Here is a 17,116-nt window from a genome sequence, read left to right as displayed (position 1 = left end):
GAATCGCCAGAGTGGAGATGATTTCCGGGATGATGCTGATGATGATGATGCTGCTGAAGGTGATGGTGTGGTCGCGAATCTGGATTTTGGCCCTGCTGCTGCTGATGTTGCTGCTGCTGGTGCTGTTGGTGCTGCTGCTGCTGTTGTTGTTGCTGCTGCTGTTGCTGTTGGTGTTGATGGTGATTCTGCTGTTGGTGGTGGTCCAAGCCAAAGTCGGGTTGGGTTTGCGTCTGGGCACGTAGGTCCAGGGCCGCCGTCGCGTCCGAAATTTTGAGGCCTTCGCGAGAAGCCCGGGCTACCCCCTTCCGGCGCAGCTTGCCCGCTTTTTCGCACCCCTTTCGGTAAGCAGCTCGACGGCCGGCACACTTCCGCGCTCGCCGCCGTTCCTTCCTATCTTTCTCTCCGCTGTATCGCGCTCTTCTTAGCCCAGGATCGTCTTAAGGACAACGATCCTCGCTCGACGTGGGCGGCGGGCAACGTCACTTACTCGCCACCTGCTTCGACTTCCCGGGCCTGCTGCTGCTGCTGCTGTTGTTGCTGCTGCTGCTGCTGCCTCCCGCTACTTGGCTCATGAAACTCTTTCCCTCGATACAGCCCTCTTGGCTCTTTTCTTTGGCCTCTTCCTCGGCCGTTTCTCACTCTGCCTTGGTACCACGGTCTCTTGCGCCACTCGGCCTCTTTCCTCACTTGTCTCGTCGTTGGCTCCTCTCCGGTCTTACTCGTCTTATTCGCAAGCACCACCGATCCGTTGTTCTCTCTACGATCGATGGCCCTTCCACTTTTCTCGATCTTTCGAAACCCGTCTCCCGTAACTCGATCACCGATATCGATACCGATGGCTCTTCTTTATATCTCTCGCTGATCGCGTACAAGCGTCTCCGCAGTTCGGTGATTCTAGCAGTTTCTTCTTCTTCTTCTTTTTCTTCTTCGTCTTCTCCCTCAGATCCTCCTTCCACTAACGTGCATTAACGTTCTGATACGTACGTGTTTCTTCTAGCCGTGTGCGCGCGCCCGTTTTAGTGCGTGCGCGCGCGTATGTGCGTGTGAGTGTGCGTGCGTGCGCGCGCGTGTGTGTTTGTGTGTGTGTGTGTATGTGTGCGTGCGGGCGTGTGTGTGCCCGATGAATCGATGCGCGCGCGAATGGACGTCCTCCGTAAGCGGAGAACAGCCTATTTCTTTGTTCTATCTAACTTAAAGTCTATCATACACTTAAGTTCAGGTTAAAATTCAGGATTGCCCAGCCCGGACGGTGTGAACGAGAAGGACAGTCCGTGCAGACGCGAGACTCTCTGTTGTTGGTCGAAGTATCTGTCGTAGAGCAGAGTGTGTGCTGCCGGGTGAGAAATCACGCTTGGCGGATAGATACTGCTCGTCCCGCTTTGCCCTGAGTAGTTAGTAGCCCCGTTATGTCGATGTGCGTGTGTGTGCGTGTGTGCGAACGTGCAAGCCCTTTCGTCGAATGCCGAAGGAAAAGGGACTGGCGCGTCGGCCGTGTGTGATACGTAGTGTGATTTCTTTGAACCGGGACGGCAGTTCTCCTCTGTCGCGATTTCGGTCACTCCGTCTGCACAGCGTGTGTCGAAGACGCTGTGGCTGGCATCCGCCGCAACCGATCGCCGATTCTCCTTTCGTTTACAGGTTTAGCGGTGCCCGCGTCCTCTCCTATACGATCCTTCGTCCTGTTTGTTTCGCGTCTGTTCACACGACTCCTCCTCGAAATGCGACTCTAGGGTTTTTAACTCTTTAAAAGGAATTCTATTCGATTATCGATTAACCGCTCGTCGTTACCGATATCGTCGATGGTAGTTGTGGTTGCTTCTTATTATCGTTTAGCTTTAATAATATTGCACTTAGGTACACTCGTTTTTTGAACACACTGAAATATATATGTATGCGGCGCGAGGTTCTCTCTAACGAGCTTCTTCACTTCTTTCTTCCTTTTCCTTCGTCCTTGCTCTACCGACTTTTTGCTTTCACTCGATTCCTTTGCCCTCTCTACCAAATCTATCCTTGTCCCGGATCTTCTCTTTCTTCACCTTCTTCTTCTCTTTCTTCTTCTCTTTCTTCTTTTTCTTCTCCTTCTTCTTCTTCTTCTTCTCCTCCTGCTCCTCCTCCTGCTCCTTCTTCTTCTTAATATTATTCTTCTTAATTCACCTTTCTCTTCTCTTCTGCTTCGCTCTATCCGCCTTCCTCTTTCCTTTTTCGTTATCGAATCACTTCCGTCGCAACCCCGCTTCTACGCGTCTCGCTTTCGCTCTTCTTTTACTCCTGTGTTCCTCCGCTTCTTCTGCTTTGCTCGTCTTATTCTGCTTCTTCCGCTTTGTCCAGTCTTCCTCTCCTGCGCGGGAATCTCTTGCTGCAACGCGTCTCCCGCTCGAAGCTGCAATTCAAAAAGAAAACGCTATTTTTATGCCGACTGTTTCTCACCGACGTGCTTCCGATTCAACCGGCTACGTCTCTACGACGCGACGACCCGCGCGCTACGTTTCACTCGATCTCCGATCTATTCCCGCGAGTTCTAAGCATGCAACTTATAGGCTATGGTCCTTAGATTCGACGGCTACGGCGTTTGACCACTTTGCAACTGAACGCCCTCGTCGAACGGATCGCGTTATCGAGACACGTTTTGTCACTCGCGACGAAATTCTTCGTTCTCCGATTTTCGTAAAATTCACGGCACGTGAGTTTCGGCACGCGACGCTTCGATGTTCGTAACGTTTGGTTTTCAACGAGCGGCGAAAGGGGCGAATAGAACGGCGGGACCGAGGGACACCTACTCGTCGAGCAGGAAACGAAAGGATTTCGGGATTCGCCGGAACGTCGAATGATTCTCGATTCGAGAACCGAGAGAAAGGTGTCCGTTTCTCTTTCGAATTACTACCGGCGAAGGAAATCAATTGGAAAATGATATGAAAAAACGACTGGTCACTTTAACTGCACTGTCACGAACTGTTATCGGCCCGTTACGAACGATTCGTCGGAGTAGTTTGACGAGAACACGTGTGCCGGGAGACACGGTGGCGTTTGGCCGTCGCGTCGCGCGTTGCAGGCGATCGCTCGTAAAAAGGAAATTCGTTGGTAAAAATCGTTTGATCCTCGATAAACTGACGCATTTTGATAAAATAATTGGAGTGGCGTCGTCTTGTTTAAAGAAGCTGCCGGTTGCGAGAGGGATGCGTGGGAAGAGAGGATCACCGCGGTGTTTAATTATGTCATTCTGCGTCGCGTATCCGACCAACACTGGTGTTTTTCACGTGGAAACAGCGGCGAAACTCCGATCTTTTTCGCGGCTTGAACTCATCCATCCATTAGCGAATTAGCGAATCCTTTTTGCACGTTTCACTCGCGTTTACCGAAATTAATTAACTCGATAAAAACAAGTTGCACGCGATTACGGACGCGAGCGACTAAAATGTTCTAGCACGTTTCTCGGTCGGCCACTACGAACGGTTGGTTGCGATGCTACGAACAGAGACCAGAGAGATACCCGTTTCCAACGGGTCGCGACACGACGAGATACTTTTCACATAGGCGTGTTTTTCCAACGTCTTCCAGACTCGACGACGATTCAAGATCTAAGGAGACCCGTACAGAGGATGGTGATCCGTCGCATTGGTCGGATCATGACGACAGTTGCTCATCACCTTGCAAACAGTGGTCGTCGGCATCGTTCGCGGCATCGACAGGCTCTTTCGTCATCGACGCGTTTTCCGACCGCCGGACGATATCGTCGCATCGACCCGCGAACGAATTGGTCGAAAGTTTCAAGATGTTGTTCGGCGAGTATCGAGCCAACACCTCGTCCGAGCGACTCGTCGACGCGGCTGTTTTCGTTCGTTTAGCCGTATCTTAACAAGGCACTCCATCGCATCGCCGGCCTGATACCGGGATTAAGAAATGATCGAGCCGTCCACGAACGCGACGAAACACTGCAGACGACGATGACGTGTACCGGGCATGTCAGGCAAGTGGAATGGAGGGGGTGGATCAGCCAGCGGTGGTTGGCCGAAAGAGGGGAAAACTGACTAAAATCACGATGGAAAAAATAAACGATCGGCAGATCTCTCGAGCACGTATTCTCATCTGCGTGGGAGGAGCGTTGATCACTGTTTTTCCAAGTCCAACTTGCGGGTTCGTGCACTGAGAGTCGAACGGCCGAAGAAGAGGTCACGTAATCGAAGGAAAATCCAAGATTCCCTACGTTCCGTTCGGATCGGATGCGGTTTCTCGCGGAGGGAGAAGCGTCGTGTCGTTGATAGCAGCGATCGAGGAAAAAAACGAGGATCGTGTGTAAACGCACTTGGTCCGCTTCTCTCCTCGGAGTTGGAGCGTTGAGAGTGTGTCTGTCAGGCAAGACGATGATGCGTTGTTCCAGTATCCGGTTGCAGTCACGAAGACGCAGAAACACCACGACGACGGTAACGATAACGACAGCGACGACCTCGACGACGACGATGACGACGACGACGATGACGACGACGACGACGACGACGACGACGACGACGACGACGACGATGACAACGACGATTCACGACGACAACGACTCACGACGACGACGACTCAGGACGACGACTCAGGACGACGACGACGACGACGATTCACGACGACGACGACGACGACGACGACGACGAGTCACGAAGACGACGACAACGGCGCGTGTACGATGAAGGAAAAAGCTCTCTCCTCTTCCGCGTTCTCGAGTCCTTGACGGAGGAGGAACCGAAACTGACTCGGGTCTGCGGCTCGCGAGAAACGCTAAGTCCTTCTCCGTCGGGGGCCGGTGGTGGCGCGCTTCTCAGACCGCGTGCGTCTGACTAAAAGCCACCCCCTCGTGCCTTAAAGAACGCGTGTTCGGGTAGGGGCGTTGTCTTAGGTGGTGCGCGGTCGCGAAATTTCTGGCTGCCTCCGATTGCCTTTGCCGGCTCCGTTTTCCGCCTAAGAGACTCGCGAGCCAGGGTCCTTAGGACCTGGGCCCCGGCCCAGGTCACCCTCGACCGACGTTCGACCCTTGACCGGTACTCCCACGACCAAAATCTACCTCCGAGAGGACGAAAAACTGAGCCTTCCCTAGGACAGCAGTTTTCAAGCCACCCCTCTTTTCCTTCGCCCCCACCAAACAGCTTACGACGAGGCGCGCGCTCTGTCTCCCCCTTTTCCTCAACGCTCTGTGTTCGGCCACCCCTCGCGCCCTGCTCCTTCTGCACAAGCTCCTCGTCGTGGGTGGGGGACACTCGGCAGCCGACTCCGCCGACGTCTCGGACGGGGGTAGCTTTTCTAAGGGGTGAGAAAGAGAGTGGGGCGAGTGTATCTCTCTTTTTCCCTTTGCCTCTTTTTCACCTTACCTTCCCTCCACCGATCTGTCTATCCTTCCCTTTTTCGCCGTCGTTTCCGTTTCTCCGCCGTGCCTCCTCTATCCTCCCTCTCGAGAAAAGCCTGCGGAAACGCAGGATGCAAGAACTCCGATCATCCTCGTCTGTGTACCTGAATCGCCGATGCTGTACTCCCTCCGTCCCTGACGCGCCCCCTCGCGTTCCTACGGCAACATAAACACGCGCCTACTTTTCTTCCAAAGTTCGTCCAAGATCGCCCTTGAAAGTACCATCCGAAGCTCGTGAGACGTAACTGGAACGCGTACCACCGCGGTATGTAGCCGCCCTTGGCTATTTCTCTCTTTTTCCTTTAACTTTAACGCCTAAATCTATCGTATATACAACCGTGCGAACGTTACGACACGATGAATTCGACTGACCGAAAAATTCTTGTCGAGGGCTCGTGTAAGGGGGTGTGTGGCTGCAGTCTGAGGTACGCGTAAAAAGAAGGGGACCGTCGTATAAAAATGGCCTCCTCCCTTATGCTTCGTATGGCCACACACGCGTGACTAACCAGAACGAGGGGGAGTGGAACGCGCTTTCTTTTTTATCCTTTCCCGCTGGCTCTTCCAACCCTTCGAGTCGGATTTTTCCTCGTCGACCGAAAGATTTTGCGCCACGTGTCTTTTTCATCCTAACCGCGTAGCTGGTGTACGAACGTGGTGCGTCGTCGTGGCCGTTAGTCGCGCGCGCGCTGCGTTACGTGCTATAAATTCTGACAATTAGCCGCGAAGGAGGGTGGCGGCTTGTTTCCGTCTCGCGGAGATCTCGATCGAACGATAGATCGTCGACCTCGAGCAGGACGTCGACTTTTCAACAGAGGCGCCGATGTTCGTTTCATAGCCGAGGCTGGTCGATGGTCATCCTACTCGTCTTACGCACCCTCCTCGTCAAATAGACGATCCCTTCCCTTCCCTTCCTCGTCTAACGTGTCTGCCCCCACCATCCTGCCAAGCTTTCCATCCCTTCCTGCCACGGCAACGTCTTTCCCCTCTACTCTCGTTCTTCTCCTCTTTCTAGCTGTCACTTACTCCCGCGCGAAACACCCTCCACCCTCCGAGAGTCTGTCCTTTCCTCTGCCCGCTTTTCCCTTCCTTCGTTCGGTCGCTTTCACCCCCACCACCGGCCGGCGATCCCCACGCGTCGCATTTTTACGTCGGTCTCGTCCTTTTTTCCACGTGGCGTGCACGTGGAAGTGTGAGTCCAGGGGGCGGAGAAGCTCACCACCCTCGTTTTTTTCCGCTCCAACCCCACGGCCGCGTGCTGCGTCGCCTCGTACACAGCGTCCACCCTACCCATACCGTTCACCGCCTAGATAGCCACGAGACGGTTTCCACGCTTCGGAACGTGGACGAAAGTTGCCGCAAGAAAGTAGCCGCCCGTCCGTGGATTCTTCGTTCCCGCTGCCTTCGTCCCCTTTGCTACCCTTGCGCGACACGCACGTGCAAACGCCTAACCGTGCGTGAAGATTCGTTCGCTCGATGGATCTCGAGCTTTCCTTCTCGCGCGAGTTCAAAGAGTTCGAGAGTGCGATGGATAGATAGATAGATAGATAGATAGATAGATAGATAGATAGAGAGAGAGAGAGAGAGAGAGAGAGAGAGAGAGAGAGAGGGTCGATGTCGCGGATCACCTAACCTTTTCGTTTCGTCGTCGCCGAGAGTGGAAGAGAGAAGAAGAGAGAGGAAGATCGAACCGGTTCAACGAAGAAACGTTCATGTTTTGGAAACGTCGACACATGCCTCTCGATCTATCCGCCGGCGAATCTGACAGATGTCCGTAACCGTACGTACGAGCATTTTTCCATCGAACATCTGCATAAACACGCAAAACTGCGGCGCGGGGGTGTGTACGAAACGAGGGGGCCCTGTACCACGATCGCGATCGAACTTCCGGTCGCGACAGCCTGTTACCGACGTAGGAATTTCGGCGAGGTTGCGAAACGGAAAGTACGTACGGCTCCTCCCTTGCGTTTCGTAACGTACGCAATACAACACGTTCGACCTACAAATCGTTGTTTCACGTTCCCCGTGAGAGAATCGTTGACGAGTCTCGCGAAACGAACGACCAATAGCGCGAAGCGGACTCTCGGAGGAAGCACCCTATCCACTAATTCCCCGTTTACTAACCGATGAGAGCTATCTACGATCAAATGACCGGGTAGACCGCGGGTTACCCGGCGATATTTTTCAAGTAGCCCGCAAACTTTTACGACGGGAAAAATACGCACGAATTTATGGACTAAGGCGATATGTGTGGACGCTGGGAGGGGGAGACCGGGCATTGGGCAATCGAGGCTCGTTTTAAATTACAAATGAACCGGCGGCAGGGTAAAAACAGGTGAGAGTCGAGGCTCTTTTGCGAAGGGTGGGTGGATCGCGAGCTGCATGCGCACATATGCACCGGATAGCGTTCGCACGGGCCGTTCGAGAGAACGAGCGAGCGAACGAACGACCAATTGCACCTACGTACGTGCACACGTTCATGTAACATTTTAGATCCCAATCCCGATCCCGATTCCCCCTGATCCCGATCGGCAGCTGGAACCTCGACGAGCCAGCCGACACAGAAGGATACTCGAGTCGGTGCATACGACGTGCACGTGTACTTGCATCTTGGCGGCCAGTTGTGCCGCGCCGTGCCGCGCCGTGCCGCTCCGCGACTCTCCTTCTCTCTTCCATCCGTCTCGTTTTCGTTCGTCCCACCTTTCTTCCCCCTTTTCTCTCTCTCTCTCTCTCTCTTTCTCTCTCTGTGTGTGTGTGTGTGTGTGTGTGTGTGTGAATCAACTCGATCGACTACCCTGATAGAACCGACCGGCCTCCGCGTAGGAAGACATTTGTCTTCTGGCCCTGATCTTGCCTTCTTTCTTTCGATTGTCCGCCTTCTCGGCCAAAACGAGACCCTCGACCTGCTCTCCGTTCAACCGCCTCCGATGCCAACCGCGTTTTCTCGATACACTTTGAATATCTTACGCGTACAGACTTGACTTTTGTCGGATCGTACCTTTGCTTCCTGCTGAGCGCGTAGAATGTTGCGGTACGCGTTGGCGTGTACTTTGTCTCTCCAATCCATTACGGTATTAATACATCGTATTAATAGCACGCTCGAGCACGCTAATAAAGCGAAAAGTTACTTTTTACCGTACGCGTACATTACATCATCGCCTCGTGCTTAATGATCGAACGGAGCATTGAAACGACAGCGAAATTTTGACTGCTGCTCGTGTGAAGTAGCCCGGCCGATTCATCCCCTCGAGAGGAAACTACCCCGTGACGAAGTGACGCCTGGTGGCGGGCCAACGAACCAGGGCCGAACGAATACAGAAAAGGGTGACTCGTTCTCTTAGGTTTCTGTCTGTGCTAACCGTTTGGCGTCGCGCGAGATTATCGATCCGATTGCTTTGCAAGTGCGCGATCCGTGCTCGATCCGTGCACAAGCGGAACGAAAATACAACATTTCTCGGAGAAAGTGACCCGTCTGTCCGAACATCGGCTAGAATCGAAACAATCGGTGAGCGAAAAACAGGTTGGACGCAGGACGCGAACCGCGAGATAAACGCGATCGAAATCGAAACGACGAAACGACGACGAGTCGCATGGTTAAAACGTGACGCAGAGTATCGAAACTGCAATCCGGATTAAGAATTCTAACGGTAGCAGTGCTCGCCAGTAGGATGAAATGAGCGACGCGTCCGGCGCATTACGCAATGAAAGAAACAAATGAAGCTTAATAGAAAAACTGCCCGCGCTAGAAAAACCATTCCATCGTGCGTTTAGTACAGCTGCGGCAGAAAGTGCGCTCGCGTTTCTACGCCCTTCCTCCGATCGTAACGCGGATTTCCTTCGAAGAACATTCTTTTCTCCGATATTATCGTCTACACGCCGAAAAGTAAATCGCAGCTCGATTAGAAGGGGAAAAAGAAGCGGCACGCAGCAGCGATTCGACCGATGTTACGGAATCTCGTTAACCTAGGATCATTATAGAGAGCGAGGGAAATGTGGCGAGTTTGTCCGAGTTGTTTGCACAAGCGCCCCGGCATTCGCAATGATCGACAAAATCCGCGCGATGTACCGAACATCGATTTGACAAACATCGTTCCGCTCGCACATCTCGACAGGGCTGAACGAATTTCGTACGATAAAAGAGAAAAGAGAAAAAAGAAGAAAGAGAGAAGAAAAGAGAGAGAGAGAGAGAGAGAACGGACAGAGGACACGTATCGGTGTTGACGCGTCGATCGACGATAAAAGAATCGTGGTGCCGTGGCGCGATGATGCGCGCGCGAGATCGATTTTTCGATTCGCGGACGGCAAGGACGCTCGATTTCCTATTAATTCGTTCTGACGGAAAATCGCGGGAGTACGGAGGCGCGTGTTCCCGTTCGAGATCAAAGTGTCGAGGAAACTCGGCGCGGACACGCCGCAACGAGGCTGTGAAACGCGTCGTTCGCATTTTTCCCGACTGTACACGTACCACCACTGTCGTCGTCTGTGGCTATGTCAATAGGAGCCAATCTAAGTACATATGCACACACAGATGTAATGCAGCGCGCGCGGCGGTGCACGCTCTGTAGACCGTGATGCAATCGTGCCTCGTGCCTCGTGTCTCGCGCGGTTTCGACATTCTCTTTGCCCCGCGTTATGCACAAAGTGCGGCAACGAGTGCCGTGGCATAAAATTGATGCGATTCGATTCACAGACAAACATCGCTACGCTCGATCGTCTCTTCTGCTATCTGGTTTTGCAGCCGGGCCGATCGATTTCGATCGTTGGCGCAGCTCGAGCAGACAGAGCGGAGAAGAGAGAGAGAGAGAGAGAGAGGAGCAGGAGGAGGAGGAGGAGGAGGAGGAGGAAGAGGAGAAGAGTTGCATTGCGAGGACGGCTGCTGCCATTTTTCGCGACTCGCCGCGAACGAACACGCAGATAAGATAAGAGAACGCGGATCCAGGATCAAGGTGACGAAGATAAGAGCTTGGTCGGAGATCGAACCGTATCACGAGTCGACCGACTTGCGGTTGCCGTTGCGGTTGAAAATGCGAGATGAAACGGTCGAAGATCGGCCAGCGATGGCATTCTGGCATTCGTCGTCCATGACTGGAGAATGGAATAGAATAGTATAGAATAGAATAGAATAGAATAGAATAGAATAGAAGAGAATAGAAGAGAAGAGAAGAGAAGAGAAGAGAAGAGAATAGAGGGAGCAAGTATGGATGTTCTTGCGATTTAAACAGGAGTTGGAATTGCGATTGCCGTTATTTCGCAGAGGGTGGGATAACAGAGGGGGGGGGGAGGGGTAGGCCGTTAATCGCGGCGAATGCGAACGGTCTGGACGGAAATAGCCGGGCGGCCGAGCGATCGCCGAAAGTTGGACGGTTTTTTAGGGGGTCGAAACGCAGCTCGACCGATCGGGAAGGGGAATTTTCCGTGGAAATCATCGACGTGTCCCGGGTCATCGACGAGCTCGAACCCGGAACACGAAACAGACACGCGTGCAAACGCATGTGCACGTACTAGCGGGAATAGGAAGGTGGTAGGCCGGTGTCTCGTATATCGGGGTGGTGGTTCCCGCATAGAACGCCGTGCGACGGCCTCCCATTGGCCTCCCATTGGCCGGTCCGGGGGTGGCTCGCTGCAGTCATCGATTCAGGCAGTCATTGGCTGACTCGGCCCCGGCCGCCATTTTGAATGACTCCGGGATCAATACGCGGGGTGTGGAAAAAAAAGCATGCAGGCCCGCCACCCTCTCCCTTCTCTCTTGCTTCTCTCTTGCTTCTCTCTTGCTTCTCTCGCCCTTCTCTCGCCCTTCTCTTCTCGCCCTTCTCTCGCCCTTCTCACGATTTCTCGCTCTCTCGTTAGTTCGCTCTCGCTCACGCTCACCCTAGTTCATGCTACCACCGACACCGAGTTGCATCGCCTCCTCTTTCCACCGAGGGGCACCCTAACGCCTTTCCGCTCCTGTCGACCACCCCCTGCTGGTATTCCCGGCGCAACAACAACGACCATCGACGAACCCAGCCAAATGGGATGATAGACCGATGCGCGTTCCTACACGTAAATCCTGTACAGTCCCGCGCGTTCGTTTTCGCGTGTATGGAACGACAAAGTAGCAGCAGCAGCGGCACCAGCGCCAGCACCAGCACCAGCACCAGCACCGACCACCCCTTCGCTTGAAAATCATCGAAAAAAATGCCTGGCGAAAGCGCGCTGCTGCCGATTCCCCGCAACGCGTCAACCACTCGCCACCCATCCCCGTCGTCGTCGTCGTCGTCGTCATTTTCGTTGGTTCGTTGGTTCGTTCGCCGAATGAACGTAACGTTCGCGTGTTACGCGTTGCTACGTTGCATGCAGCGAGCGGCCGGTTTTCAAGCCAGGCCTCCGTTTGCGAAATAGGAAATTTCAAATCGAAGCCCGGCGCACACCACCTCCTCGTCTTTCGCCTCGCCCCACCGATCATCGGGTACGGCTCCCGGGTCTGCCAGCGGTGCGTCATCGTCGCACGGAAAATAAAATGATTTCGAGCGAGGTCCGCCCGATTCGCAATTTTTCTCGCCACCCACCCTCCTCCCTTCGCTCCGCTGATATTTTTCCCCGCTGGTCGTTCGCATCGGGCCGCGCATTCTCCGCTATACTTCTTCGACTAGATTCTCCGGTGCTACTTTTACCGCCGTCTCTGCCATCTTTTCCATCGGTAACTTCGACTTTGTCCAACCGATCGCCGATACGAGGGCCGATACCAATTTGTCGGGCCTTCCCAGAGACTCGATACGCGTGTCGCGGCCAGTAGTTAACAAGTTTTTAGCACGGAACGGGGGTCCGGTTCCCTCGATCGTGTACGATCCCGCGAGATACCGGAAACCGTACGGATATCGTTCGATCCTACACCCGAACGATTTTCTGCTCGTCAGCCGGACTTTGTTTACTCGTAGAAAGATGGCAAGATCGTCGCGTGTGCAGCGATTCGACGCGAGACGGCCCAGTCATCGTACCGTTGCATACTACTTAATAATCTGCGAATTATAACGATAATGCCTGTAATGGCAATACTACGGGGCAACAGTAGTGATTACACCGTAGTTGCTATGATTACGGACGATCTGGCGTTTAACCGATTTACTGTAATAAGTGTTGCAGCCGTGGCAAGCGGTGCTGTACGCACGAAAGTATACAATTACGGAGAGGCAAGTTTGTGGCGGTCGTTGCTGGGTGTGCCGTTCCGTAAAGGGCTGTCATTATTGCAAGTGGTAAGACGTTTCGCGAAGAAAGCCCGCGTTCCACCTGATCTATCTGTGGTTGGATCCGCGAATTTCGCGATTACGCGACAGGTTATCGGCGATTAAAACGGACGATCGCGTTAGCGGCAAGTTTTCGCGGACACGTCAGGCAGAAATGGCTTACTCTATCGGCCAGTACCATGCAGCATGCCATGCAAATAACGTTTCCGGCTACTTGATTTTCTGGTACTTACGTTTGGAACCGAACTAATTGAAACAAGGACATAAGGCTTCTCTTGGTAGCAACGACTTTTAGATCACATTTTTAGTTATTAAGAATTTTATGGTTTTTTTTCATTTTTCGCTTTTAAAATTTACGTTTAAAATCTAAAGTTTCTCAAAACTTGTTAAAAATATACTTTAGTCATATCTTTACAATTTACTTTGTTAGGCGTCTAAAGTGTTTTTTTGTTATTTTTTTTTATTATTCTTTTTCCCCCCTGTGTGTTTCCTCTGTTTCTTGCTTGTTCCTTCGACAGTGTAGGTATACTCTTCTTTCTTAAGGCAATGCTTTTTTTGTTTAATTTCGTTTCTTCTCTTTTTTTGTGCTTTTTTGGTATTTTTTTTCTTCGTTATCCCTTTTCCGCTTCTCCCTTTTCTTCCGCTTCTTCTTTTCTTCTTCTTCTTCTTGTTCTTCTTCCGTTTCTTCGTCGTCTTCTTCTTACTTGTTGTAATTTCGAAATGAGGAACGTTCGAACGAAAGCTTTGTCTAAATAATCAAGTCCGGTTTCGGCAGAAACTTAAGAGGAGTTGTTCAGACTTTGTGTTTCACAGACAGAAATCGGTGCGTGTTTCGAAAACGGTGAAATTAATTTTTCAATGAAATAACTATGACAACACATAACAACACAGTGCGACGCGTCTGAAACAGAAAATATACGCGGGGGTGAGGGGGGTCGTTTGGAATCCGAGTCGCTCGCCCTCTTCTTTCGCTTTTCAAGTCGATCTACTCGCGCGATTTACGATCGGGTCTCGCGCGTTTCGACGCGGTTCGCGGTGCACCCCCGAAGGACCGAGAATCGCGACGAGCAAGTCCGACGAATCGACGACCGAAGAAATCGACGACGTTTTGGCTTGGACGAAGGAACAGTCGGCCAAGGAAAGACGATCGACGCGTTTTGGAACTCGGGAAATGGGTGGGAAACTCGAGACCGGCGTTTGCACGCTATAGGACGGATAACGAGCGAAAGCTGAAAAATACAAGACAAGAGAAAGAGAAACGACGAGAGGTAAAAGATGATGCTGCTGGGATCTGCGATCATCGATACATCGTAGGAAGATCGTGGCGTCCGGTATCGACGTAGGCCGTTATCCCCTTGCGAGGGGGTTAAGTTGGTTTAGTCTGGTCGGCGTAAGAGGTTCGAATTTCCCGCGGGACGAAAGGAAAAACCTCGATCGTAAGAAGAGGCCCACGTGACCCGAGGAACGAATGAGCGTCTTTGCTACCCCCGCCGCGGCCACCCCCTTTCCACCCCCTCCAGCTGGTGGTTCCCCTTCTAGGGAGGCGCGCGGCGTCGCTCCTTGCGCGTCGTAGTAAGACGCGTCGGGAGGCTGGTTCTGTCTTTCTCTCTCTCCCGTCGGCTCTCGTTGCCAGCCTCTTTCTCTTCCTCGCTCCTCACGCTTTCCCGGACTTTTCTCCCCCACGTGCTTCTCGCGACTCGCCAGTGTCTGCTGGTACGTCGCGGGATGGTGATCTTGGTAGAAAGCAGTCTCCTTCTTTCTCCTTCCTCCTTCCTCCTTCCTCCTTTCTCTTTACCCTTTGCACGTCCTCTCCTTTCCCTCTCCGTCTATCTCAAACCCTTCTTTCTCCTTCTCTTCCTCCTTCTCTCTCTCCCTCTCTCCCTCTCTCCTTCTTTCTCGTTCTCTCGCTCTCTCGCTCTCTCTCTCTCTCTCTCTCTCTCTGTCCCTCTTGGGTGTTTCACCTCGTCGCGCGCCCTCGTTCCCGACGCAAAGTCGCCTTCGCGAACACGCTCTGATCTCTCACCACCGGACGTCCCACGATCAACCGGCCCGCTCTTCTCGGTCCTTCTTTCGCCTCGAACGTTGCGACGATAACGCGACGCGCCCCCGCGAATCTCCCAAGAGTTGCGGCGACTCAGCTCCGACCCGAACTCCTCTCCCCATGACTAAGGAACACCTCGCGCGCACCGAACACGATTTCTTCGACGATCGCGCGACGAAACGCCGATATTTTAGGAAAATTTCGGTAACCTTTGATAGAGGCATTGCGAGCATCCCCGTGTCTGAGTAGCAACTGCGCCGTGGCCCCGTGCCGGGCACCCCCACCTCACCTCCTCGCCGCCTCTATCACACCACCGAGCCACCAACCCTCTCTCGGACGCGCACCCCTCGGCCTCCCCAACAGCCCCGCGGCCCTCCTAGCCTCTCTCTCGCCCCATCGCAGCCCTCTCTGCCGGACCTTGTCCCGTTCTCGACCATCCACCACCCCCTTGCCCACCCCTCGCGACCAGCGCTACTGCCCCATGCGCTGAAGCGCCTCTCTCTGCGCTCTCCTGCGTTTGCGTTTTGCGCTGCGCAAACCCCGCCAGGTGGATAACGACGTGCTCGGCGCCTACGCCGATCATCTCGTCCTCTGCTCTCCCTCTCCTCTTCCTTCTCTGCTCGCCTCTCTTTTCCTCTCGGTCTGCCTCTTGCATCGTTCCCTGTGTGCGCCGTCTTTGGGCACGATCGGCGTCAGGGTTACATCCGATTTTCCTCGATGAATCACTTTTCAGGCGTGTCTCGCGTCGATACAGGAGCATGGACGACGACTCGCCACGGCCTCGCTGCCGCTCCGCTCACGCAAAAGAACAGCGATACATCTCCGGCAACGTTTGCTCTTTCGAACGTCGCCCGCGTTCCTACCACCGGCTGCGTTCGTTTTATCGATTATTTCGATTGCTACGCCGGTGATTCGGCTGCACCGGCATTCATGACTCCGAAATTCCTCCCTCGAATTTCATTTCCCAATGCACCGTTCGCTATTTCACCCGAGGTATTTCCGCTACTTTTCCCGTTCGATGGGAATTTTTCTCGCCGAACGGCCGGCTATTTCGACCGGACGATACGCTGTACGTGCGTATATACGTACACGGATAGAGGAAAAGAAAAAAGAGAAAAACAGAAAAAAGCAAAAAGGAAAAGAGTAATTAGCTCGCTTGTAAGAGACGAATAATAATAATAATAATAATAAGTTTCTCGGCGGGGAATCTCGGATGCATATAGCTCGCGTTGAAACTCTTTTGGACTACGCGATACGCGCAGGTACGGTGGCGGTGGATACGCGGTGTACGCTACAAGTAGCGATAGTTCTCTATCGCGATCGTAAATGGTTGTCTGGAAAAGTTATTTCTATTCTGGATTCGCGAACGTTTCGGACAGCAGAAAGCGGAAAACAGCGACGGAGTTTTACGTTAGTCGAGTTGGGAAAAACGCGTTTCCGTTCACGTTGCAATTAATCTGGCAACGGTTTTCCAGACGTCGGCTTTCCAGCTGTTTACGATGCTTCGTTTCCACGATAGAGTGGTTTGTAAACGACGAGGGGTGGCTTCTCTATCACACCCAATAACGATTCGGAGGCGTTATCGCGGCTTTACATCCCTTTGGCCCCAGCGTGACAGTAAGGTTAGCACGTCGTTGTTGCGTACACGCCAGAATGGACTTGGCGTTCGCCGTGTATTTCGAATACCGTCGTCGACCGCAGCTCGTCTCGTCCTCGCTTTAACGAGACGGCGATCGTTGTTGCCGCGAAAAAGACAAAGTCGATCGTGATAGGCAGAATTACGATATCCATTTGCCCGGAGAACATCGAGTCTCGATCGTTGCGGAAAGGTTCGGCGAAAACGGCAGGACGATCGTCGTTGAAATTTCGACGAGCGACCGCGATTCGCGAGATAAGCCTGGCTGGCGCGGTTCAACTCGTTGGTTGCGGCAAGTTTCGAGGCAAGTTTTACCGAGAATTCCTACCCCACTCGCGGTCTGGAAGATTTCGCCCTGCCGTCGTGGCAAATAGCGATTGGGGGGTGTTAGCGTGACACCACGTGCCAACCCACCATCCCAACGATAAGGTTAACATAACATCGTTGCGTACGCGACGTAACAGAGTACGTACACCGTCGTATTTCGAATCCTAGCGCTGACCGCAACTCGCTCCATCGCGTTTCCACGGGGGTTGATCGACCACCCCCAGAACGGCGTGCCTCGCCTCTGGAAATTCTCCAGCTGCATTCCCTAGCGCGAGCCTTTCGTCGATAGACCAGATCTTATTACGATCGCCAGACTACGATGGACGAAATACAGTCCGAATAACGCGCGACTGGAGACTTTTCCGTGCCCGACATTTTTTTATCCTTTTATCGCGCGTGTCCCTTTCTTCGACGAACTTTTCGACGATTCTTAGAATCGAACGATCGATACCACGTATTTCCACGATTTCATCGGTTTCTGTCGGTACGTTCCACGTCCGATCCAAATGTTGTTG

The 17,116-nt window shown here is 53.0% G+C and overlaps 1 protein-coding gene across 3 annotated transcripts in view; it reads right to left on the bottom strand.

Annotated features, from left to right (window-relative positions):
- Positions 1 to 2: 2 nt before the first annotated feature.
- Positions 3 to 17,116, bottom strand: part of LOC143303468 (uncharacterized) — a 31,312-nt gene continuing 14,198 nt past the window's right edge. The window contains exons 1-3 of one of the 3 annotated variants that reach the window (XR_013059820.1): positions 14,848 to 14,970; positions 12,831 to 13,498; positions 2,243 to 2,380 (exon numbers count right to left, since the gene is read on the bottom strand). Coding sequence is in view for 1 of the 3 variants with exons in the window: in XM_076623521.1 (XP_076479636.1) it covers positions 2,302 to 2,380 (79 nt within the window). In the remaining 2 variants the exon portion in view is untranslated. Of the gene's footprint in view, positions 2,381 to 12,830; positions 13,499 to 14,847; positions 14,971 to 17,116 lie in introns of those variants that run through there. The other 2 variants (XM_076623521.1, XR_013059819.1) reach the window with 2 other exon arrangements.

Source organism: Bombus vancouverensis, chromosome 12 (genome assembly GCF_051014615.1).
Source record: "Bombus vancouverensis nearcticus chromosome 12, iyBomVanc1_principal, whole genome shotgun sequence".
Taxonomy (NCBI): domain Eukaryota; kingdom Metazoa; phylum Arthropoda; class Insecta; order Hymenoptera; family Apidae; genus Bombus; species Bombus vancouverensis.
The sequence above is the reverse complement of the archived record's forward strand: the minus strand, read 5'-3'. Positions and strand labels throughout refer to the sequence as shown.